At 37.9% G+C, this 25,110-nt stretch overlaps 4 protein-coding genes and 1 pseudogene across 4 annotated transcripts; 2 read left to right on the top strand and 3 right to left on the bottom strand.

Moving 5' to 3' along the window:
• Positions 1–8,762: 8,762 nt before the first annotated feature.
• On the bottom strand, positions 8,763–10,484 carry LOC125479858 (annotated as a pseudogene).
• A 1,765-nt stretch (positions 10,485–12,249) lies between these two features.
• LOC103929119 (uncharacterized protein slr0889) lies at positions 12,250–17,087 on the top strand. The gene is made up of 12 exons (XM_009338269.3): positions 12,250–12,782; positions 12,968–13,096; positions 13,887–14,081; positions 14,493–14,540; positions 14,613–14,741; positions 14,847–14,971; positions 15,110–15,220; positions 15,571–15,679; positions 15,847–15,965; positions 16,268–16,421; positions 16,596–16,740; positions 16,878–17,087. The coding sequence occupies exons 1-12, from the start codon at positions 12,660–12,662 to the stop codon at positions 16,937–16,939; spliced, it is 1,449 nt and encodes a 482-aa protein (XP_009336544.1). The 5' UTR covers positions 12,250–12,659; the 3' UTR covers positions 16,940–17,087.
• Positions 17,088–17,622: 535 nt separating this feature from the next.
• LOC103929118 lies at positions 17,623–18,982 on the top strand. Its single transcript, XM_009338268.3, has 2 exons — positions 17,623–17,908; positions 18,414–18,982. The coding sequence occupies exons 1-2, from the start codon at positions 17,815–17,817 to the stop codon at positions 18,980–18,982; spliced, it is 663 nt and encodes a 220-aa protein (XP_009336543.2). The 5' UTR covers positions 17,623–17,814.
• A 56-nt stretch (positions 18,983–19,038) lies between these two features.
• On the bottom strand, positions 19,039–21,147 carry LOC103929117 (nucleoside diphosphate kinase 2, chloroplastic-like). Its single transcript, XM_009338267.3, has 7 exons — positions 20,858–21,147; positions 20,680–20,736; positions 20,296–20,382; positions 19,942–20,022; positions 19,630–19,742; positions 19,445–19,494; positions 19,039–19,333 (listed from the first exon to the last, which is right to left on the bottom strand). Exons 1-7 carry the CDS (start codon positions 21,095–21,097, stop codon positions 19,266–19,268), a joined length of 696 nt encoding a protein of 231 aa, XP_009336542.2. The 5' UTR covers positions 21,098–21,147; the 3' UTR covers positions 19,039–19,265.
• A 1,599-nt stretch (positions 21,148–22,746) lies between these two features.
• LOC103929148 (GRAS family protein RAD1-like) lies at positions 22,747–24,527 on the bottom strand. Its single transcript, XM_009338298.2, has one exon. It carries the CDS (start codon positions 24,525–24,527, stop codon positions 22,932–22,934), a length of 1,596 nt encoding a protein of 531 aa, XP_009336573.2. The 3' UTR covers positions 22,747–22,931.
• Between the last annotated feature and the right edge of the window lie 583 nt (positions 24,528–25,110).

Genomic DNA, 25,110 nt, shown 5'->3' with positions numbered 1-25,110 from the left:
CTCTAATTTATAGCTACGAGTAGTGATTATAATATAATGACGTGATTATAATATAAGTAATGATTTTGATAAATATATATATATATATATATATATATTTTATAATCTATAGCTATAAGTACTTAAGTGGTGACTAAAATATAAATTTAATATTAAAGAGATTAAATTTGTATATAAAATTTCAAATTAAATGATATTATCAATATAAATAAGTACATTTATTAATATTTAATATGCAAAATTTATCTATAAACTATATCTCTGTAGCATTAAGGGAATTGTTATTAAGATTTCAAAAATCTCATTCTACACTTCAAATATTTTATATTTGAAAAGAAAAATATAAAGAGTATAGGATGAGATTTTTGAAATGCCATAACACTTCTTTATCCAAATTATAATTATAAAGGTCCAGCCGGACTCGCTTACCACGTGTATGTGGATTTAATTGCCTTCATTTTTGGGTCCCGCTATTAATATAATTTAAAGGAGGATGCCAGACAGACTGGCTTACCTGGATTTGCCTTCAATTGCCTTTCGGGTTGGTTTGGTATTGCTGTGCTCTGAAAAAAAACTGCTTCTGCTATGCTGTAAGAATAAGCAGTTGTAAAATAAAGCAGCAAAGTGTTTGGTAAACTTTTTTGTAAAAGTGCTTTTGAAAAAAAAAAAAAAAAAAAAGTAGTATTATAGTGTTTGCTAAACTTTTATGTAAAGCAGATGTGAAAAAAAATCGATTTTTCAAAGCTGAGTTTTGCAGCTTCTTGTTTTTGGCTTTTTTCCACCCAAAACTGTGAAAAAAAGCTGAAGCTGAATGTTTACCAAACACAAAAATAGCTCCCAGCTTTTTTGATACTAACTTTTTTCAAAATCATCTCAGTACCAAACCAGGCATTCGTTTCCGCTATTCAAGTGTATTTGCCTTCAATAGCCTAGACTCTTGGGTCCCACTATTAATATATTTAAAAAAGAGAAAGCTAGCTAGCTAGACTCACCACGTCATTTGGAAAAGGAATCCTTTTCAGATTCGAAACCTTTCCATCCATCGGTTTGAATAGTTGAAATTTGATTTAAAGATAAAAAATAAAAATTTTATTAATTGTTATAATAATTTTAATCATTTTATCAAATTTTAAAATTTAAATTGATGTATGATAGAAGAGGTCCGAGTATTTAAGAATTTAATTGCCTTCATTCTTGGGTCCTACTATTAATATAATTTTAAAAAATATAATTTAAAACGATATTTCTCTCTCTTGTCTGCTATTCCTCACCATCTCTCCTCCCCACTTTCTCTGCATGCAGATGAAACCCAGAAAGTTGTGAAAAATTTCTGGTTCCTTCCATCTCTGAAAATTTCTGGTTAGAATATCTTCAAGGAGGATGTTAAAATATCAAAATCAATAACAATAGTAAAAAATGACAGCATCAATGTTTTTTATCCGATAAATCAAATTTAATATGACATGACATGCAATAGCAGTTTTCCCCGTTCAAATATTTTTTAATTCATCCAAATCGGGCAAAGAGAGTTTGTAAAATTTCTTCAACTTGTCGTTTACATTTTCTTTTAATTTTATATTTTGGGTTTTAGGAAATGAATAGATATGGATGTTCGTCCCCAGTTCCTCGAAAGAAAGAGAAACTATACATATGCAAGCTCCTCACAATGGGATTCTCCATGCGTAAAACTTCGGCTCCTCAATTTTCTACCAACTGCTGTACATATAACTTTGTTCCATCTGAGCCATCTACCAATTAGAGACCTTAATCCTCGAACATGCCTTCATCTTTGCGAGACTCATCTGCACTAAAATTTTTTTACTGGGCTTTGAGAACTATTGCAGCTAAAAAAGAGCGCGAGGCTGTTAATCTTAGCTAAAAAAATTATAGTTATTTTTTTAAATGCGATAGTAATCTTCACTAATTTTTTATTTTATTTTTGTGCTCTTAGATCAATTTCTTTGTAGTGCAATCATCGTATAAAATAACCATTGCAGCTAAAAATAAGCGCGACGACGTTAAATCCGACTAACTTCAGAAGATGGCAAGGTGTATTTGATACGGATGACTCAACATTGACGGTTTGGACCACGATGTCTTTGCTTGCAAGGAAAACTTTGATAGGAGTAATGTTATTCATACAATGTTTTTATACCATATTTCTATTTGATATGAACAATCATATTATTTGAAAAATTTGCAAAACCTAAGGAAACGAAGGAAAAAAACTTCTCGTATACCACAATCATCATTTAATTAACTAATTTTTCTTAATTATTAGTGTTGACTCTAAAAATTACCAAGCTTACATGGGGCGCAGACCGAGTAATTAATAAACTAATTACGTCCTTCAATTGTATGGGAGGCGTGCCAACTCGTCGGCCGAGCTCGGCCGAGGAGTAAAATGTGTTGATGTTGCGTTGAGCGCGCTGCTGACTTCTTAATCTTGCGATTGCGGCCCAGGAAGGAACACGCCTCGGCCTTCGGGTTCTAGAGCCTGAAGACAAGGCTGCTAGTTCTGTAAAGTTCAATATCAAATTCGGCTTTCAATGTGCCGAATGTAGTAATCTGTAACACCTCACTTCGCTAAGATGGCTAATAAGATGACATCTACCAATAAAGATTCGAAAATCCTTCTCGACCGTGACTTGGATAGATAATCAGTCGGCCTTGACGCAGTGCTGTTTATCCAAACTGAAGGTGCTTCGGGAACAACTGATTCTACAACAACAGTGCTGTTTATCCAAACTGAAGATGTCACCGATTGCCTTAACAGTGCTGATTATCCAAATTGAAAGTGTGTTGGCGGAAAAAGAAAATAAAAAAAATCTAAAGATGTTTGAGAAGTTTGCACAGGGCAATTTGTATGTTGAATTAGAGAGCTCGAAATGTTGCACAGTGTCTTGTATTTATAGGGACCAGTACGCGCTGATTGATAAGCTGATAAAGATTACCATGCTATTAAAACTCTTCCACTAACTCAAGCCTGGGATAAGCCTTACTGCTACCGAGACTCTGAACTTAGTCAAAAATGCAACCAAATTCGATCCTTATGCTTAGTCTTATCACATCGAACCCCAAGAAAACCTGCATGCTTGGACTTGAACAAATAATGTTTATCTAAACAGCCACCAATTATATATATATATATATATATATATATATATATAAGATTTGGATCCTCTTCTGAGCTAATGAAAATGATCCTCCTGACCCATTATCATGTATTGTTGGATTTTTATTCAATGGTTACAATTATTATAATTTTAAAAGAATCCTCCTATTTGTAGCTGTTGGATAAAAATTCAACGATTTACGATGATGAATCAGGAAGATCCTCTTTATTAGCTCAGGAGAGGATCCAAATCCATATATGTATAATTGTATAGTTGGTAGTCATTCACACGGCATGTAGGCCAAAGTCCATCATCAATTCATCTGACAACATCCATCACTACTCAAATAACCTAGCCTACTTAACTTTCCTATCTCACCATTATCCAAGCCTTGCAAATCCAATCCAAAGCCGTCACTTCAAGTCAAAGACTCCCAAAAGAGACCAGGTCCATTTCAAACTATACTTCCCTTCAAACGGCACCACGATTATCACTTTTCGATGGTAATCATCACCAACTTTTTGCTTAGTCAAGTTCCAACTTCATCCATTCTCATCCATGCAGAACATGATAATTTAATATAAAGTCATTTCAAAGTCGTTCAGTAGAGAGAGCACGTTAAATCAATAACGTGAATTGCACATCGGAAAAAATCCAAAAGCAGGAGTCACTTCAGATGGATCTAGCAATATTGCATAGGCCACAAGTGTTATTTCTTCATAAATAAATATCATGATCTTTTTAAATAAAGTCATTTCTAAAGTAGTTGAGTAGAGAGAGCAAGTTAAATCAATTACGTGAATTGCACACTAATAATGGTGAATGGTGGGGTTTACGAACTAAAAATGCTAAAAATGCTATGTACCCAAAAGCGGTAAGACCATATGTCAATAGAATGGGTCAATAATTCAGTGTTCAATTAGTGCTATTACAAATTGATTTTCCAAATCGTTTTATTTTAGTTTCTTTTACTTTTGCTTATTTTTCTAATATTTTTAATTAAATTCGTTTTTTTTATTTTAGATCTTAAAATCAATATTTTTCAAAACTTTGTTTCAACTTTCAAGTAATTAACTAAGATTGATTTTACATAAACTATTCATTCAATCTTTGTGGAGAACGATCTTACTTGAGCTGCTATATTACAATAATCTTGTTCTCCTTCAAGTATTTTTAATTGTTTTTATTCTTACTTTTGCAAGTGGTAAAAATCCTATCAATTCTGTTGATCGTAGCAAAGATGAGTGCTCTAAGCCATGTTCTACCTGATTTTAGATACGTAGCCAGGAAGAAAATGTAGGAGCCACAGGCGGCGGCACAGGTACTTGCAGCTGGTGCAGAAGCTTTGAGGAAGTTGGAATGGTGTTGAAGCAACAAGACTATTTTTTAAGGCAAAGGCATCGTGTAGCCAGTAGCTTTGTTATTGAACCAAGTGTTCAGTGGCGTAAGCCATCTTTTTCGAAAGGTTTAGCAGAAACTCTGCATATAGGTTTTTGGTAGGCTTCCAGGCCTTCCTTCTGCTTAATATAATTGGTTCAGGAACAATATTAAAGGGGGCGTGGCTTAGAAGAAGAAGGTTGGGACGAAGCTGAAGACATTTTGTGATGTAATGAGGATGAGCATGATCGAGCTAGGTGTTGGTTCATTTGTAATATTAAATTAATTATAATTGTTATTATTTGGTGGTTAGTAGGAAAGTAAGTTTATTTTTCATTATTTGTGGTTAGTGAGAAATTAAGATGGAGTATTCAGTCTTTCATCTTTTGTAACTCTTGTAACCTTTTTTTTCTTATTAATTTGTGTTTGTTACCCTATTCACTGAGGGTGGTAATAAACATATAATTATTAGCATTTTTCCCGTCATATTTTTATTTATGATCCTACTACCAATTTTCTTACACTACAATTTTTTGTTCTCCTTATTTTCTATCTTTTACTTATTGGCCAATGAAGGGTGTTTTTGTCTTGAAGCTTTGGACTCATCCCTTTTTGTGCAGAGATATGTTTGAGTCAAACAACAATTCAGTTGGGTTGTTATGTTCTGAAGGGGACAAATCAAGAGATATACTGTTACACCGGTTCGTAAACTTATTTGTGCTTCTCTCAATAGTATGAAAATGATTTTTTTTATATTCTAAATGCAATGCAAATGGATGTATAACGTACATATACCTGTTCGCAACATGTATCAATTTGACATGTATTTTATAGGAGGAATCTGCTCAGAAATGATGCATTTTCCTAGATTTCTTTCATCATCTCACGCTTCATCCAAAAGGATGACCCTACTGAATTAATAAAAATAAATAAATAATTGTGAAATAAAAAAAAAAAATTAAATCCAAAATTAATAAATTAATTATTTAAATTGACATTTAAGCTCGAACCGAATACCATCTCTAACCCTTGGGTTAAAATCTAATTTTTTTAGCCTAGAAAATTTAGGTTTTAACCCAGAAACAACTTTTCTTCTCCAACCCTTATGGGTTAAATTTTTAGCCCGAAATTATCAAATAATGAATTTAGGATAATTTATTTCTTAAAGTAACTTTAAAAAAAATTATGTAGACTATCCTAATTTAATTTTATTAACATTTTAACCTAAAAATATTTACATTCCGATAAATATTGAAAAATCACTAAACCGATACCATGAAACTCGTGGAACACTATGAAAGAATATTAAACACATAAAATATTTTTTTAATTACTTTAGCCGTTGGATTTAAATTTGGACCGTTAGATATCTTTTTTTACTATTGGATTTGATCAAGTTAGATCTTAATTGTTGGATTCAATGAATTTATAAATATAAAACTAAAAAAATATACATATATGGTGGGTCAGTGTCACATCCCGGCCCGGGGCGGATCACTTCCCGGGCCTGCTCCACCACCGTAGCACGATATTGTCGGCTTTGGGCTTACCATTCCCTCAAGGTTTTGTTTTTGGGAACTCACGAGCAACTTCCCAGTGGGTCACCCATCATGGGATTGCTCTAGCCCCTTTCTCGCTTAACTTCGGAGTTCCTACGGAACCCGAAGCCAGTGAGCTCCCAAAAGGCCTCGTGCTAGGTAGGGATGAGAATATACATTTAAGGATCACTCCCCTGAGCGATGTGGGATGTCGATTGGGACATCCCACATCGCTCAGGGGAGTGATCCTTAAATGTATATTCTCATCCCTACCTAGCACGAGGCCTTTTGGGAGCTCACTGGCTTCGGGTTCCGTAGGAACTCCGAAGTTAAGCGAGAAAGGGGCTAGAGCAATCCCATGATGGGTGACCCACTGGGAAGTTGCTCGTGAGTTCCCAAAAAGCCTCGTGCTAGGTAGAGATGAGAATATACATTTAAGGACCACTCCCCTGAGCGATGTGGGATGTCACAGTCAGCCCCACTAATTCAGGGGAAATCCTGGGCTACATTTGCCCCAAAAATGAGTTTTGAGTTTTAACTCATATTTGCCCCAAGAGTTGGAGCAAGTTGGGATAAATTTACAACCTAAAATTTGAGTTTTATTCCAAGAATGGGAGATGGTTTAAGAGACCTAAACCCAAGGCTCATCTTTTCATAATTAAATATATTTTAGTTATATATATATAATTAACACACCCCAAAGCTTAAATTCAAAGTTCAAGTTCAAATTTGCTCTCCATAGTTCATCTTTCCAATCACTTTGTAAGACGGACTTGATGTTATAAGGTGTAAGAAACTTTTCAATTTGACCAATGTGAGATAAATATAAATAAAAATTCTACCCCAACTAGAGAGATGTAAATTCTTATAATGAAATAAATATTATTGGACCAGGCTAAAATGCCTAGTTTGCTCGTTGTTGATTAGCTAATATCATTTCTTCTTGTAAACTGTTTTTGAGAAAATAATTCTCCATCGTCCCAATGGCCCGCCTCTATGATTATCCCCTCTTGTGAGTGTCAATGACTGAAATGGGCATTATACAGAAAAGGAAAGAACGGTTTTTTAGAGGAAGAAAACAATTTGTTATATTTGCTATGTATTCAAGTTTCTTAACAAAAGTTTGCTTAATTATCATGTTCAATAAGAAATGTCGAGACTAGTATGTCATAGTAATTATTAAACATAAGGAAAGGCTTGTTCGTAAGTGTTTTTAAAACGACTAAAAGCGGTTTTACAAAAATATTTTTGAGTTCCAAAAGCACTTAAAGTGCTTCCTATGTGCTTCTTGTAGGAAGCTGTTGACCCTAAAGATTACAAAGCCTACGTGGCACGCAGACCGAGTAACTAATGAGCTAACTACGTCATTCGGTTCAATGCGGGCGTGCCAACTTGTCGGCCAAGCTCGGATGAGAAGTAAAATTTGTTGATGTTCCGTTGAGCGCGTTGCTGACTTCTTTATCTTGCGACTGCGGCCGAGGAAGGAACAAGTCTCGGCCATTGGATTCTCGAGCCTGAAGACAAGGCTGTTAATTCCGTGAAGCTCACAAATCGTCAGCGCCGTATTTAGTCACAATGATTATATTCGTGAGAGTATAAGCACGTCGAATCGACACCAGACTATATGGACATAAGTACTCAAAGGTGATGTATGTCTTGATGGAAAAGGTGGTTCGGCCGTCAGAATGCCGAACTCTGAACTCACTTGTGAGTATCCAATCATAAGATCACTCGGCGTTCAATGTGCCGAATGTCGTAACTCGTAACACCTTACTTCGCCAAGAAGGCTAATAAGATGATCCCTGTCAATAAGGATTCGAAAACCCTTCTCAACCGAGACTTGGATAGGTAACCAATCGGCCTTAACGCAGTGCTGTTTATCCAAATTGAAGGTGTTCCTTGGTCAATCGGTTCTACGGCAATAGTGTTGTTTATCCAAACTGAAGATGTACGTCGGTTACCTTCACAGTGCTGTTTATCCAAACTGAAGATGTGTTGGCAGAAAAAGAAGATGAAAAATCTCAAGTTGTTTGAGAGGTTTGCGCATGGCAATTGTGTGTTGAATTGGAGAGAGCTTTTGATTGTTGCATGATGTCTTGTATTTATAGCAACAAATCCTCCTTGAGATCGAGTTAAAACCATATCTGGATTAGGACTTCTTGTTTTGTTCCAACTCTACCTCGACCAATCCTACTCCTATTAGGACTTTGAACTCACCCCCTTTTTAGGCCATATTCAATGCTGGTCGAGAATCCATATTGCACTAGGACCCCTTATCGTATTAGGACTTCTTTGACCCCTCTGCTTATCCGAACTATTCCTCCTTGCGATAGGACTCGAACACCTTTGCTGAACAGGCCGAAACTGCTAGGCCGCCCACATAATACACTCGGAAAAGCTTCGAACCTACGCTTGGCACAATAACATTTTGGGCCCAAACAGAAGCACTTCAAGTGTTGTTTCAAGATTCACTTGCATCTTTACTAAAGATTGGTTCTAAAAATATTTTCACAAAAAGTAGTTTCAAACAAGCCATAAGTTATGAAGCACATCTGCGAAGTGGAAGCGGGGACGAGGGAGGGTTTGTGAAAACTTACAAAATTTCAATTATGGAGAAAGCAAATCCCTGCATCATAATCCTTTTACACACACATATGCATAATACTACACGATCATAAAATGCGGACTAGCTTGTTGACTTGACACACACATATTGATATATATACATGAATTATCTGAAACGGCAACACGAAAGTGAATCCGTGTTATTATTCATTGTGGTGCCGCTCGATCATAATTAATACGCCAAGTTTATTGTTAAATTGACCAAAGATAAGCACAATACATAATAATTAAGCAAATAATTTTTAAGGCTAGCTATGGATTGGCAAATGTCAATCCAGAACCACTGATCCTTTCATCTATGATCTGATCCATACGCTTTGCCATGTCATCAGTGAAGAAGTTCTTCCAATCCCCAACTTGGCCTTTCCTGAAGAAGTCATTGTTCTCGATGACAAGATTGGCTTTAATAAAGTACGGTTGCGTCCTGGAGGTTTTATTTACCTCCAAGCTGCACAGATTCTCAAAACTACAAAGCTTTATGATCTGCTGCACCACCGCTTTGCTCTCCTCCTCCTCTGAAAAAGGTTGACCCGAGAATTCAGCCAGTCTCTTCACATTAGCAGATGATTCCTCCTGAGATCCTCATATTTTAAGAACAAAACTCGCTCTGGCATTTCCAAGCTTGCTTTCCAAAACCCTAGCACATGGTCCCAATAAGGCCCGTATGGGCAGACACCGCGGCAGAAAAGCTCAAATGCTTCTTCTAGTGAGAAGGGTGCAAGTCCTGTGTTTACTGCGTTAGCTTTGCTCGTGAACATCCACAAAGAGATGAATACATCTTTAGGGTTGCGGCAAACATAAACGAATTTTGACACACCGCAAGTACTACTAGAAGTAGCCACAGATTTTGGTAACAAAGAGTAAGACAATGGGTCTCAAAGAGTTGAGTAGTGCTTGTAGGCGGGACATAATTATCAATCATACCATCACCACCGTCACGATCTTAGTGATCATGATCAAGTGAGGTTACGGGATGGCTGTGATTATGGTTTCCAAGCGTGTTATCCAACTCCAAGAGAGGAAAACAGTCGTGGGGCCCAATTGTGAGCAAGGGATGATGAGGAGAGGCAGCATCATAGAGGCTTCTGTTGAGTGTAGTGAACATGAGTGCTCTAAGCCACGTCGTACCTGATTTCGGAAATGTGGCCAAGAAGAATATGGGGGACGACCCACGGGCGGCGCTGGTAGAACTTCCGGTTGTTTGGAATAAGTTGAAATGTTGTTGAAGCTGGGCTGCTTTTAACATAAAGGTAGGGTTTATCCAGAAGCCTTGGTACTGAACCAAGTGTTCAGAGGTCCAACCCTTCTCTTCCGGCGGATTTGGCAGCATTTCTCTACAAATTTCCGCATCGATTTTCCGGTAGGCTTCCCCTTCTTCCTTCTCCACTATATAATTGGTTTTACGACAAGCGGAAGACATTTGGGGGATAATGCAGGTTATCTAGGTTTAGAAACTTTACATAATACAGTGATACACTCTAACCTATAGCTACAAGTAGTGATTATTATATAAGTAATGATTTTGACAAAAAAATATATAATATATGCTACAAGTCCTCCGCCCTTGCTCCGCCATGCAACTCCCAATCGTTTATATACCACAAATCCATTATCTTCCTCCCTGTGCTTCTGCCACATAGCTGTGCTCACTCTCTCGCCCCTGACAAAACTGAAGGATATGTTTACCATCTTGTGGACGTCTGTGTAAAGTAGAGGAAGACCATTTCCGAAAAGAGAATAACAAAGCTCTTGTGTGGGACCCTTCAAAGTGTTGTTATGTGGAAAAGGATCATTGCCGGATCCTTTTTTTGGAGATCCGGGATATCTTGTAATCATAATGTATGATAAACGAACATGATTACAAGATCCGCTCCTTTTCCTTGTTATGTTGGCTTTTTATTTCTTCTACTGGAATATCACTGGCCACGTAATTTATTGACATGGGGGGTTCTACGTTACCAAAATCATATTGGTACCACATAAAGAGCAATTCTAGAAAATTTGGTCTTTCTTCGTTGTGAGACTTTGACTGCTAAGAAGAACAAAACTTTTAAATTAAATTTGTACATCAAATGATGTGGTGGTAGATGATTAGATTATTATTTAAACTTTATTGACATGCTTATTTTATATTCATAACACTTCATTTTGTTTATAAATTTGGTTTAAAAAATTGATCTCCCTAGTATTACCCATTTATTAATTAAACAACACTTGAAAGAATGCATGCGCACTCACATTTTAAGTATACTGATTGCTCGTTCGAAATTTTTTGATATGGCAACCTGCTAAGGCAATTTTTGTTGTCGTTGTTGGAATAGATGTTTTATTTAAACATCGTAAGATACTATTAAGCCCAACCAAGACTATTACGAACAAAAGCTGCGTCTTTGAAAGACATGTTGCATGAAGTATTCACAAGGAAACCCAAAAAAAGAAGAGACACAAACTTTCACAATGGATAAGATGTCGGGTTTTAACGTATGTATCTGGGTTCGAAATTTCACATTCTCTAAATTAATATAATAGTTTTGAACCCTCTAATAATTATAGTTATTTTTTATTATTGGAAGTGTTCGATAGTGTTTTGTGATTAATGAAAATAGAAATCCATAGAGAATAAACCTATCAAATTTTGTTGGAAAATTTCCAATTTACACTGTACTGACTTGGTTCAAACTCTATATGAAGAGTTCATAGCCTAAATTTCAGTTTTTGGATTTAAATTTGCTGCACTTTATTTTTAGGACAAGTAAATCTTTCAAACAAAACCCAATTAGGACAAGCAAGGGTTAAACAACTTATATCAATTCAGCACCACACAGATTGTCGAATGATAACATCCGTACAATTATATAACTAATGGACTGGTAGTCATATGATCATCATTTGGGCACAACTGAGTCCACATATACCAAACCAACCCAAAAGGCACAACTGAATCCCCAAGCCCAAAAAAATATAAAGGGCAGCCCAAACCCTATACAACATAAAAAAAAAACCCAAATACAAGAAAACCCCTAATCAGCAAGTTTGGTGCTATCCATATACACATTTTTACCTCTTACACACTTCTGTTAAATTTTGGCCATCATATTGAATGAATTGAAGAAGGGCAATGAACAAAAATTAACGACGGTGTGTGAAAGATAAAAAGAGGTGTGTGAATAGCACTGCCCTCTATAATATCATATCAATGCACATCTCGTCACTATCAATGGTGGGGGAGGGGTGTAGGGTTAGTTTGTTAGGTCTAGGGTACGAAATTTTTTAATGTAACCAAAGAGTGTCATGCTAAAGAGGGTCCATCAATACAAGTCGGTCTCACTTGTATTACAAAAATGGTTTTTATAGTTTACAGAATATGATTTCTGTAAATATTTTTCAACAAAAGAAAAAAAGACACAGCCCTGGACCACCACAATCAATCGCTTCTGCCACAAAGGATGAAGCCACCGGCCGCGGCCAGCAAAGCCCAACCTAACATCAAAACCAAAGATAAAGATTTCTTTTTGGTAACGTGCAAGGGTTTCAAACTCTATATTCTTAATCCTAACTCGTATTCACTCTTTCTTACCACTTGAGCAAAACTGCTAACACTTTTAGACAATATCAAATCTCGACCAAATATCCTTCGTCATCCCCAAAAAGTCAGCAAATATTCGGTCACACGACAAAAGAACAAAGAGTTTGCTATCAATCATCAAAGCATCCAAAACGAAACGAGCCTTACAAGCCAAGCAATTGTGAACCTTCCTCATCGTGTCACCACTCGACTCAGCCACACTCACACACTCACCACACCCCCCCCCAAAACAAAAAACTCACCGATATCGATTCGTGACTTCCCCCAAGTTCTGATTTTTGAGCCGAACCCATCAACAATGCCTCGATTGCATGCTAATTACTCTGTTTAATCTGCCCATTTGATTGGAATTTTAGGATTTTAAGCAAAATTGAAAGAAACCCAATTGCGATAAGAACAAGATAAGCTCAGAGAGCTATGCTTCCTCTGCCTCCCATTGATCTCAAAGATGTTCAGCAGAAGCTCGCCACCCATTTCAGGCCATGGCAGCGTTCCTTTCAGTTCTGGGTTCGAGCTGTTGATATCTACACTGGCTACAAGGTCCCCAGACCTCTTTCTCTACATACACACACACACACATATATATATATATATAGATATTTCTACATATGTGTGTGTGTGTATTTGTATGTATGTTTGTGGGTGCACGCGTGGAATCTTTGAGAATTGCAGTGCCTGGTGATAGATATTGATTTGATGGTTTTTTCTTTGTTTGGTGTTGATAGGCGTTTCAGCTGAGAGTGAGTTTGGTGAAGGATGCGAAGAAACAAGAGGAAATGTGGGAGAGGCAGCATGAATTTGCAGCTGAGAAGATATATGCAATGTGCTCGGACCTTGGCGGTTTCTTCCTCAAGGTGTTCGATGAATTTACTGTTTTAATTTTTCGTATGGATTCCTTCATTCCTTGCCCTTGTGCCACTGGATTTAATTTTAGGGGGCGGAATTGGGAAATCACTTGGATTATGTGTTTTGTATTGAAAACTGGATGTTTGTGTATGATTAGAAAAGTTAAAGAGTCATGCTTTATCAATTGCTTGTTGTTGAAGTGCATTTTAGACTGTCAACTAGGACTTAGAGTGGGTCTAAGTTGGAGAGTGATCTAGCTTGGTAGTACCGCATTCACACACATACACACGGGATTGTAGTGGGTCACCCATAACCAGGCTACGTCCTCTGTAGTATGTTGTAGTGTATTTGAGGATACATAGACATATTACATGGGAGAGGCATCAGATAAGAGCCTTTCTACGGAGAATTTGGGAGAGAAGAACAGTGCAAACGAAGGTGAGGAAAGCCTCCCTGGCTGCATCTACGGCAGTCCCTTTTGTAGGCTTCTAAACTTCTTAAGTTGGTTCCAACATGTGGACACAATGTAAGGGTAATGTGGCCTAATAGAAACCACTCAGTAAATATCAAGGGTCAAAGTTCTCCCTTGGTTGGTGGATCCTGGTGAGGCCCAATATGGTATAAACACTTGTTGTTCATTTCGATTTGATTTCCAATTGGTTTCCAGATTAGGGTAGTTACTAGTTATCAGTGAACATATTGGTTTTAAAGAACCTTGGAATTCATCATTGGTGGTTTTTGGTATTTGTAATTTTTGTGCTGAATACTGAGTTACTTCTTGAATGGGGTTTCAATTAGGTTGCCCAAATTGTCGGGAAGCCAGACTTGGCCCCAGCTGCATGGGTGAAAAGGCTTGTTACATTGTGTGATCACGCTCCTGCAACCCCATTTGATGCTGTGCAACTTATGTTGGAGATGGAGTTGGGTCGAAATGTTGGCGAAGTGTTTGAAAGATTCGATGTGGATCCTCTTGGCTCTGCCTCAATTGCACAGGTATTTCTATTCATGAGTAATTTCTGGTTTGCTAAAATTGCCACAGTAGAAGTTACAGTAGTAATTTGAAATTGCTAGTTAATATACTTAGCTAGTATCAGTATCAAGTTTTTTAATTAAGAGAAACTTTCTGAAAGCTGACATGACTTGATGTTGATATTTTTCTTCTATAAGTATGTAATTTGCATCCAGAGCATTAATACTTAAGATTTTTGGTCAGATATTACGATTAAGGAACAATTCGTCAAATTTCAGAGTTCTTGTTGGAATTTATAGTTATCTTTTTATTTGCATTTAATGCCTTTTTGGGCTAGCTGTTTTGTATCGGAGGCAACTATTCTGGAAATGGTATTAAAATGGTTGTGGAAGCATATACATTTTTACCTGATACGTGTTTTATGCTCAAACTAGGTTCACCGAGCAAGATTGAGAGGTGATAAAACTGATGTTGTTGTCAAGGTGAGGGAACTTAGAAAACTCTGTGGCTACTTTATGTTCTGTGAAATTCTGATTTCTTTTGGGCTATAACAGGTGCAACATCCTGGAGTTCAGGACCTAATGATGACAGATATCCATAACGTCCAAGCCTTCGCTTTATACATGCAAAAGACAGATATCAAATTTGATCTATACTCTGTAACTAAGGAAATGGAGAAACAGGTATCTAATACACACAAATTGTGGAATCATTCGTGTGATAGATTATATCTGAAATATAATCATCAAAATCTGGAGAATAACCATCTTCGATTTTTCCATTTTAAGATTGGATACGAATTTGATTTCATGAGGGAGGCTGATGCTATGGAAAAGATTAGACGCTTTTTGTATGAGAATAACAAAAGGAGTCCTGTTTTGGTGCCACGACTTATACGTGATATGGTCACTAGGTATGTAATGTTGCACCCCATTTTCTTTCCCTACCAATAATGATGCATTTGATGGTTTTTCCTTGTCAAATCGTTGCACCATTTATTTGTGGGCGCTGTAAGTCTTGTGATCTGATCAAGTGTTCTTCGTTTGGTTAGGAGAGTCTTAGTTATGGAATATATTGATGGAACCCCAATCCTGAACCTTGGTGATGAAATTGCGAAAAGAGGCATAAACCCTGGTGGTAAGATTGCAGCAGCTGCAAAGAAGTAAGCATATCCGTCCAGAGTTTGCTGAATTGTTTATCTACATGTGTATGTTATAAAATTGCATTTAATTGTCAATAAAGTGTTATTTATTTATTTTCATTAATTGTTTTACGTATTTCTTCAAAATTAGATATTCAAACTTTCATGTATTTTATTAGGAAGGGCCCCTTTGGTCAATTCAATACCTTAACTTTCCCCTTCTTTTGCAAACTGATTTCGTATATGAAGATTCTGAGAAAGTTCTCTGTTCTAGCTTTTCGAAAAAAAAATTCATGTTTGTCTTTTTATTAGCTAGTTTGTTCTCTCATAAGGAATGGAGAAGGACAATGATCTGTTTTCTAAATATGCAGGAAAATCCTTCAAAGCTTGACGCTAGCATATGGACAAATGATTTTGAAGACTGGTTTCTTCCATGCAGATCCTCATCCAGGCAATATTCTAATCTGTAAAGGCTCGGAGGTAAATGACCAACTTAAATTTGTAGGAAAATCTTTCATATTTTATGCTTTTTCTCCAGGAAAGATACATACTTTTGTCTTTCTAGTTGATAACTTATATTATAGATAAGATTTCCTTTAATTTGAACGGTAAGCTGATTCAGAATTTGTACAATTCTTGCAAGTTAGGTTGCCTTGCTGGACTACGGCCAAGTGAAAGATCTACCCAATGAGTTGAGACTTGGTTATGCTGACCTTGTTCTTGCCATTGCTGACGGTGACCCTATTAGAGCATCAGAGAGCTACAGGTAATTAATAACTTCACCGTTGTTGTTATACTTATTATAAATGGGAATAAGTAGCCAACAAGGCAAAAGAAACTAAGGCTAACATACAAGCTGCAAACTGCACGCAAGTGCATGTGAGTGTAAGGCTCATGGAGATAGAATCGCAATAAAGAAAATAGTTGAATTGCTGTGCTCATCTTGCATATATGAATCATGGGACTAAGTAAAAAATTGACCTCTTTTCGTTTTTCAATCTCAGTTTAATAAGGTACTTTCCCGGTTGACTGTGTATGCACATTGTACTAATTTATTCCTCTTTACAGGGAGCTTGGCATAGAAACCTTAAGCAAATGTGAAAATGAACAGCATGAAATGTTGAAGTTGGCACAGACAATGTTTGACACAAAATTACCCCCCGGAGTGACGATGCTGCAACCTTTTTCAGACGAATCTTCAATTAAAAAAATTGCGGTTCAGGTATCCCTAGATTCCATATTTTCATCGACACCTTAATTCAAATCATTTCATTACTTTGGTTATCAACTAGTAAAGGCCTTAATTTGTTTTCTCTCTTACTCTAATGTCTTGTGTTTCCTAATTTACGAGCAATTTTTTACTTGCTGTTTCCCCTGTTGTCCCTGGCTCTTGTAGGGTTTTCCAGAGGAGTTGTTTTCTGTACTTCGGACAGTGCATCTCCTGAGAGGACTTAGCGTCGGTTTGGGAATCAACTACTCATGTGCGGAACAATGGAGACCAATTGCAGAAGAAGCTTTGTTCCGTGCTGGGAGATTAAAAGGTAGCCTTTCCAAACTCCATATTCTTGTGCTAACCCGTCAAGAGGAAGCATGTTCACGGAATCGCTCTTATTTCAATGTTTGAATACTACCCCTTGGGTTGTATTCTGATGTCTCTTTCATTCACATTCTCTACCAGGTAGGCCTATCAAAGCCAGAGGTCGTAGGCGCGGTTTATCGAGGTTCTTCAGGAGAGACTGATTATCTTGTAAGAAGAGGCAGCCTTTTACTGATATAGTGATAGTGTTTTTCCTAATTGTGTGATTAATGTTAAACGTAAAGGACGAAAATTCAATTCATCCAATGGTGCATATTCTGTATTCGTTATGTAATTATGCTCTCACTTCTATTCTACGTGTAATTATGGTTAGTTGCGACAATCGTCCATGAACTCATGCCCCTGTTCCATATTGGTCCTTCAATTGCGTCACGGGTCTCACTTGAGTCATTTCATCACATTTTCGTCTGTTTTGATCATTTTAGCTCTCAAATGGAGATGGAATGACTAAAGACACGTGATGCAATTGGAAGGGCTATATACTTTGCAAACTGAATTGAAACACCAAAGTAGAACGCGGGTATAAGTTTAGAGGCCACTACCGTAATTAACCCTAAATCATAATAAGACTACTAAAAACCGCTTTACTTTGATTTTATCTTCTAAAAATAAAAACACATTCATCCTCGCTACCCCAAGGCAATCCAAGCAAAAGCACAACGAAGCAACTGCGTGTGCCGTATGGTGTATAGTTGCAAGCAAACGGTTCAAATGGAAACATATTACGATCTAATAACATTCTCCTTAGTTGTGAATAAGAGGTCTCGTGTCCAACATCCCACCTCTCAAATCCTTAGGATCTTTGTAATTATAAAATAAAATAAGAAAATTGCCAAGGGTCTGGCCCAGTCAATGCAGTCGGGCTCGCCCCAAAAAGAAAGAGTTCAAATCATGCTTCCCGCCATTCCTCTGTTTCTCCCGCGCCCTTCACTTCTACTTTCTCTCTCTCCTCAAAGTGAAGACCACACGATTCAGATCTCCGAGAGAGAGAGAGAGAGAGAGAGAGAGAGGCTGAGAGATGTTTGGGAGGATAAGAGCGTCGTCTTGCCCGGCTGAGAGCTTGGAGAGACCGCCGTCCAAGATTCGTAAAGACGATTCTCTTTCTATATACGGTAACACCACTGCTCCTCTTCCACCTATTACTGTCCTTTTTATTTTTTATTTTTTTGTATTCCGAATGATTTGCAGACGTATTTTCCATCGCGCTTGTTTCTGGGCACTGCCAACTGTTTGATAATTTGCTTCACTGACATTTTTCTTATGGAGTGTTGCAACCTCATAATCTTAGCAGAAATCTGTATTGCCTATTCGCCCACCGCGTTGTTTTTCCCTACTTAGTTCTTCAATCTGCGCATGAAGCCATGTTTTGGTGACGGAGAATCTGAGATCCACCGTTGTTTGAAACCCAGCGATTCAATTCGATTTTTTTCCCTTTTCGGGCAAGCAAGTTCTTCATTTTGTATAGGTGTTTAAATTTACATGTAGCTACTAGCTAGCTAAGATTGTTACTTTGGAAGAATGCTTGGTGTATTGTTTGGAAATTTTTTTCTCTTGGGTAGCTATCTGCTAGGCCGCAAACGCGATCGTTGTCATTAATTTCCCTTTTCTTTGATGCAGAGTCTACACTTTTGAAGCTCAAATTAGGTTCTAAACGCAGTTTAAGTCCGTGCTCTAATGAGGCAGGGGAGACAGATGCCGGTTCTACTTCAAGCTCTCCCGATTCAGAGCCAATGAAGATAGACGCGAATTGTGCTTCTTCTGCTGGCACTTCACCGGGTTGTATTGAAGCCGCCAGCTCTCCTCAAGAGGAGTTTATGACACTAGACACGGATTGTTCCTCACCAAGAAGTTCGACGAGTTTCAGTGATTGTCATTCGACAGGCACCTTGAAACAGCAACGGAGCACAGACGCTTCAGTTTTCTACCTCTTTTCAAAATTTAAGAGAGCTCAAGAAGCAATCTGCTCAACCTCTGGGGATACAACGATGACAGAGAATGCAAGTATTTCTCCAAGTTCTATCGGTTGCCAATCTTTTAACAGCACAGAACATCGGAACAGGAGTGTACGAACTCTTTACCTGCTAGTTGCGCCTAATTTCGCACTGGCGATTTGTCATGGTCTTTATCTACGTTGGTTGTTGAAGAAAATTGCAAACGGAGGGCATGATCGTGCCCGATCAGTGTGAAGCCGATTTAGTATTGTAACTTTATAAACCCAATTGAGGGATGAATAATGTTTATGTATGTGGAATTGTTTTGTAATTCATCATTTAATTTGAAAGAATGTGAAGGTACAACGCCAAAGGAATATGAAAAAAATTCTTCAAGCTTCAAAATCTCAGATTTAACATGATAGTTTATGACGGGTTATTGAATAGTCTAAGATCACATACATAACCCACAGAGATATAGGGGCTCAGCAAACTCTTTCAAAATCGTGTCCCTCGCTAGAACTGAGTTTTGGAGAAATCACTCCCTTAACCACGGTGCTTGAACTGGTGTCCACTGACATAATTCACCTTCTTTGAACCAGAGAGCTGCATCGTTCAAATAACAAATGAGACAAAGGAGTAGACGGGGTTTAAGATGAGAAATATCCATCAGAAAAGAGTAACGATGTGGAAAAAATAAAAAAAAGTTAAGCCTACCTATTTCACGCTTTCCATTTTCAGGGCTGTCACTCCCATGAACCACGTTCCTGCCAAGATTTTCATACAAGATCTCTCCCCATTAGAGTCCACATACCATCAAGTGAAAGTAAAAGAACTACTAGTGACCGGATGCAACTTAATAGACATCAGTACTCAACTACCAAAACGTTAAAGAGCCCAACCTTCCTGTTTGAACAGCAAGATCCCCTCTTATAGTTCCCGGTTCAGCTTGTAGAGGATTTGTAGCCCCAATCAACTTACGTGCTGCAGCGACAACACCAACACCCTCCCATGCCTTGCTAGCATAACAACATGATCAGTATTGTTGTAAGAGAATACGGCTAAAATACAATGCCAACACCCTCCCATGCCTTGCTAGCATAACATCATGATCACTATTGTTGTAAGAGAATACAGCTAAAATACACCTCGGATTCATTGGTTTCCATGTGACTCGTAAAAAACAGAGGAGAATTAGGATCAATCTTTCATACCATGCACACAACGGGGCCAGATACAATGTAGTCGATCAATTTGGGGAAGAACGACTTTCCCTTGAGATCCTTATAATGCTCCTGAAACAACAAAAGTCACACACATAAGGGCACACAGTCGAACCATACTAACTCTTCCATGAATACATATATGCTCTTAAACACTGTAAATGAGACTAAAATTGCGTGTCTCTGAAGATTGATTGCAAAGAATGCATAAATCATACTAAATACAAGATTGAATCTCATCAATAGGCTTTAAAAAGTGACCACACAGAACCACCAGAATATCACAATGTACTTTCGAAAGCTTATTTCGGGTTTTCTATAAAGCAAAAAAGAAAAGAGACAAACCTCTGCCAAATCTTGGGGGCACTGGAAGAGCTTCAAGCCAGTCAGCTTAAATCCCTTCTTTTCAAACCTTGAGATTATCTCTCCAACCTAAAACAATTCACCCCATATCACACATTCGGATAATACCATGAATACCAAGCTAAAATCAAAAACCCGAAAGGTCTTCCTCCTGTCCAGTCAATAAATTGGATTCACTTAAAGTTCAAGCTTTCGTTTTTTCAAAACCCCAGAAACTGAAAATTAAGAACACAAACAAAATTTCAGAAATTTCATAGCCGCCCCGTGTTTTTCCAGCTACCAATTACCCCAACACAACATAGAGCCGTTAAAATTTGGCGAAGAAAAATACAAAATATACAAAGTTCGAGAATTGAATTAGCTTACAAGGCCACGTTGAACTCCATCAGGCTTCACCATTATGTACGTCTCATCAACTTGTTCCTGAAAAAACACAAAGCCGCCATTAAAATCCCAAAAATTCCAAGTAAGTTTTCACTAAATGGAAAATTAAACAATAGGTTTTCAACAATTTTGAAAAATATGAAGAGGGTAGGAGGCAAACCAGTGAAGCAACCAAGTGGGGAAGAAAGATGCGAGGTTTGGAGAGGGTTCTGGCATGGGGACGAGCTGGGAAATATGAGAAAAGATGGAGGCTTGAAGGGAATGCAGATAGTTGGTGGTGGTGGTGGGCGCGTAGGTTAGGCTTGTGGTGGGCGGAGGGTAAGCTACTGCAGCTTCTTCTGCGTTGAAGGGATGAGGGAAAGCCTGGACTTGCTCCGCCAAACACTGCCACGGTTTCCATCGAGTCCCTCTGCTTCTCGCTTTCTCTATCCCTCCCTTCCTCCCTGCACGTGTTTATATAATCACTTTTTCAGGAAGTTTAAAGGGAATGAATCCCTATTTTTAAAAAAAAAATGATAGCATCCTCTCAATCGTTAGATTTGATTTTAATGAAATATTGTGGTTGAGATTCTATGATCTGTGATTTAATCTTAGTTACAAAATTTCATTAAAATCAAATCTAATGATTAAGAGGGTATCCGCATTTTTTTATAAAATAGGGATTCATTTTCTTAAAGGATCCGCACTTTTTCATAAATAATTTACTTTTAACTTTTTGGTTGAAATAATTTCTGAAATTATATGAGAATTTATTGAGACGATAAGTATTGTTTTCTTTGCTAAGTCAAGAATTAGGTTGGATTACACTATAGTTAAACCGTTTTGATGAACAAGAAACCAAAAAATGAGTTAAGACTTGTGATATGCACCGTACTAGATAACATCCTCTCTTTCTAAACTTTTTGTAAATATATACTAGAAAATGAGCACACACTCCGTGTATGTAAACAACCGTCCAACTCCTCCTACGTTCTCCTCAAGCGCAACCGCTTCAGTTTATTCCAACTAATCCAAAAAACATCATGATTTCACTTACCTGTATGAAAAAAATGATGGTGGGACAATTTCTCTTAATAAGTGTGTATTTTTTATCTTATGTAAATATTTCGATACAAAATTACTATTTTACCCTTCTTATGTAAATATTGTGTATCAAAAGTGATGGCAAAATAGGAAAAAAGAAAAAAGTTCAAAAAATACAAAATTGCTATTTTGCCCTCCCATGTCAACATTGTGTATTCAAAAGTGAGGGCAAAATTAGAAGAAAATGGGACAAAAAGTTGACAAGCCCTCTTCACTTAATAAAATAGAATTTCTCTTGTGAATATGCCTTTCAAATAATGCCAAGGCTTTGGGAGACTCATACACCTATGAGCTTTGAATTTTTGTTTTTTATTAAAAAAATGTTAAATAATATTTGTTGTATCAATAATGCTACAGATGTATGCGTTAATAATTAACCGGAATACATATTAGAATAAATCAGACTATGTTGATGTGAGTTAAATTTGGTATTCCAAACAATATTCTAACTTGACAACTTGTATATCAACTGAAGTTTAACATACTTTATTGTATGTATGATTTTCTTATTGAAATCATTCTATCCGTGCATATTTCCCATTTTCCATTGATGTAAAGTTTAATTTCACCTACAAGTTCTGCAAAATGAGGAAGACAATTACGAAGAAAAGTAGCAAATTGTATGTCCCTCAACATAATTATTTACTTGCTCTATTATTTTGGACATTAGATTTCCAATAATCTAGCACATTGTTCTACAAAATCTGAACCCTTTACATTGGAAAGTTGAGATTGGCTTTAGAATAATTTTTGAGAGAGACTGTGTGGAACTTTCATAATTTCCATCACTAAGATTGTCACCATTGATTATAAAAAAGAATGAAATGAATTGTAATTCATGTACAATTGAAATAATGTTAATCTCAGCCTAAATTAAATATCCACACGAAGGAGGCTATTTCCTCTTTATTCCATCTAAACAGCTCAACTTTGAAAGCCAAACTCACTTATTTTTCAACTGTTCCAACACAGTTTGCAGCCAATGACACAGAACACAAAGTAGTCACCCAAATCAGCTTTCCAAGATCCCTGGAATTGTTTTATTGGAATTTGGTGTGAAATGTGAGTTGGGATTTTTTTTGTACCTTTTTTTTTTTTTTGGTTTTTTAACTGAATTTTGAGCTGCGATTTTGGAACCGAAAAATGTATGATTAGCATTTCCAGCAGGAGGCAGCAACAATGGGCTTGGAATTCCAACCAAGAACCAAACAACCCTTCTCTTCCATGATAGTGTAGCCCTCACAGACCTTGATATTTCCGAGCCATTGCTTTGCCTGCGACAGCATCTTAATCGGCGTAGCCTGAAACCCTGCACGGCTCATCCTCCGGCGCCACTGATCAACCCTCTCGTGCCTCTCCACCCTTGCCGGCCCCTCGCAGCTGATTATGTTCTTAATCTCCTCAGCAAAGTAGAACTGCTCCATCTTCGCGCGCCTCGTGTCATATTTTGGCAGCATGGCATCGAGGGAGTCAAAGATTGCAGAGTAATAATGCAGTGCTTCCATAAACCTCCCCAAGAAAAATGGTCCATTGTGGCTTGAGTCTTGCTCCACAAGAACCAAGATTTTGGGCGAAAGCTCATGGATCATCTGCAGGACAGAATTGAGAGCTCCTCTGCTTTCTTTCACCACACAATGCAACTGAAGAATGCTATTGACAACAAGGACTTCACCATCATACATTTTGATGTCCTCCGGACGCAGGTTTTCCAAATTGCTTTCCACCACAGAAAACTCCAGGTTTATTCCCAAGCTTTCGGCATAGGCCTCGAGCTCTCCTCCAATGATTTGCAATCTGTCACTGCAAAGGCCAACCCCGGTTATTCTAAGGCGTGTAGGTGGCTGGCCTGTACGTGTGGCAAGGCTTTGGATCAAGCCTCGCCACTGGTCTCCATGTGGTAGACCAAGGGTCATCCCAAGGTCTACCACATGAACAAAAAACTCTCCCTCAAAGGCTTCCAATATTGATGAATTGGCCACAAAGTGACCAAACTGAATGTGGGGGCAAATCTCATAAACAAGGCGCAATGCCTCTTCCTTCTTGTCCAAGGCAAAGTCTTTCATGCTCATTGCGGACCCAATGAACCCTACTGCCCCGAGCGGTTGAACCAGGGCTAGGCGGTTGGCAAGGCCTTGGACAAAACATGATGCCACGCGCTGGAATGAAGAGCCAAAGACCAAAGCATTGGCCCAAAGCTCAGATAGTAACGCGGAGGCATGTGACTTGTCGCGACAAGCAACAGCTTCAGCGCAAGCAATTAGGAGCTGAACAAGCCTCATCCCATCAGCAGTTCCGTCCTCCTCCGCTCTGTTTTCCTTGGCATTGGACATAGCTGTTGCTGCCTCCTCAACAGCCTCAGCTGCAAGGTACCTTTGTGAGTAAGTCCAAATATGATCCCTGAAATGAAGCCTTGGCAAGGTCTTGAAGCTATTCGCGCTGCTGCTGCGGCTGAGGCTGATGTCAGTAATGCAACTACTTTCGCTTCCTCCACCACTATAAAGGCTGTTATGACTGTCGGAGATATTTATATTCTTTTTCAGCCTCTTATGGTCTCCGCTTTCGTCTGAGTAAGGGAGGATAGAAACTGTAGCGCCCTCCTCCAGAAAGGGTGTGTATGGATAAGGATAGCAAGGCATGGCTGAGGCAGCAGAGTGAGTAATGAGATCAAGGACACTCCTTTTATTAGTCCTTTCATTATTGATCATGTACTCCTTAGGCAGGAATTTCGGTTTGGCCCCATCTCTCATACCTATCCTTCTCTTCTCCCTCCTCTTTTCTCAAAATATATTCACTAAAGCCCTGAAAGACCCCAATCCCAAGCAGCAAGGACTTAAATAGCTAGCGATCTTCTTGTAATTTCGGATATTACAAGGGAGATTATAAAACTCGAACGAAGGGAAGAGTTAGGACAGATGGTGTCTACCTGCACAAAACATCAGAAAAACTCGTCAATAAACTTTACGGCAAAGACCTCTCCAAGGACAAGGCTTGTCTATGTATGTCACACTCCCATAATCTTGGATTTTATAGTTTGTTCCTCTCCTGGGAGTTAACTATGTTATCTGTAATCCAAACACCTTTTAGGGTTTGTCATTTTCTGCATTGTCTTATTCTCTGCGGCCTCCTGCCCCATTGAACCTTCTTCAATCTTTTTTCTCTTTCCACAGATAAGTTGTGTTAAAGTTAAAGGGACGATCCAACGGCTCACTACTAAGCACATCAATAAGGCCCTAACTTGATCACCTGCGTAATTCAATAGTTACGAGGTTTTATACAAAAAGCCTTGATGCAATAGAGATCTTGATCAGATTTCCAACGTGTGAGACATGC

Source organism: the organism of the source record quoted next, unplaced genomic scaffold, assembly GCF_019419815.1.
Source record: "Pyrus x bretschneideri cultivar Hongxiangsu unplaced genomic scaffold, Pyrus_bretschneideri_v1 Contig3, whole genome shotgun sequence".
NCBI classification, from domain to species: Eukaryota; Viridiplantae; Streptophyta; class Magnoliopsida; order Rosales; family Rosaceae; genus Pyrus; species Pyrus x bretschneideri.
The sequence above is the reverse complement of the archived record's forward strand: the minus strand, read 5'-3'. Positions and strand labels throughout refer to the sequence as shown.

Coding starts and splice junctions, on each gene's coding strand:
- LOC103929119 (XM_009338269.3), top strand. CDS start 12,660: ATGCTTCCTCTGCCTCCCATTGATCTCAAAGATGTTCAGCAGAAGCTC. Junction 14,541..14,612: donor AAACTGATGTTGTTGTCAAG/GTGAGGGAACTT, acceptor GGGCTATAACAG/GTGCAACATCCTGGAGTTCA. Junction 14,742..14,846: donor CTAAGGAAATGGAGAAACAG/GTATCTAATACA, acceptor TTCCATTTTAAG/ATTGGATACGAATTTGATTT.
- LOC103929118 (XM_009338268.3), top strand. CDS start 17,815: ATGTTTGGGAGGATAAGAGCGTCGTCTTGCCCGGCTGAGAGCTTGGAG. Junction 17,909..18,413: donor CGATTCTCTTTCTATATACG/GTAACACCACTG, acceptor TCTTTGATGCAG/AGTCTACACTTTTGAAGCTC.
- LOC103929117 (XM_009338267.3), bottom strand. CDS start 21,097: ATGGAAACCGTGGCAGTGTTTGGCGGAGCAAGTCCAGGCTTTCCCTCA. Junction 20,023..20,295: donor GCCCCCAAGATTTGGCAGAG/GTTTGTCTCTTT, acceptor TTGTTGTTTCAG/GAGCATTATAAGGATCTCAA. Junction 19,334..19,444: donor AAATGGAAAGCGTGAAATAG/GTAGGCTTAACT, acceptor TGAACGATGCAG/CTCTCTGGTTCAAAGAAGGT.
- LOC103929148 (XM_009338298.2), bottom strand. CDS start 24,527: ATGAGAGATGGGGCCAAACCGAAATTCCTGCCTAAGGAGTACATGATC.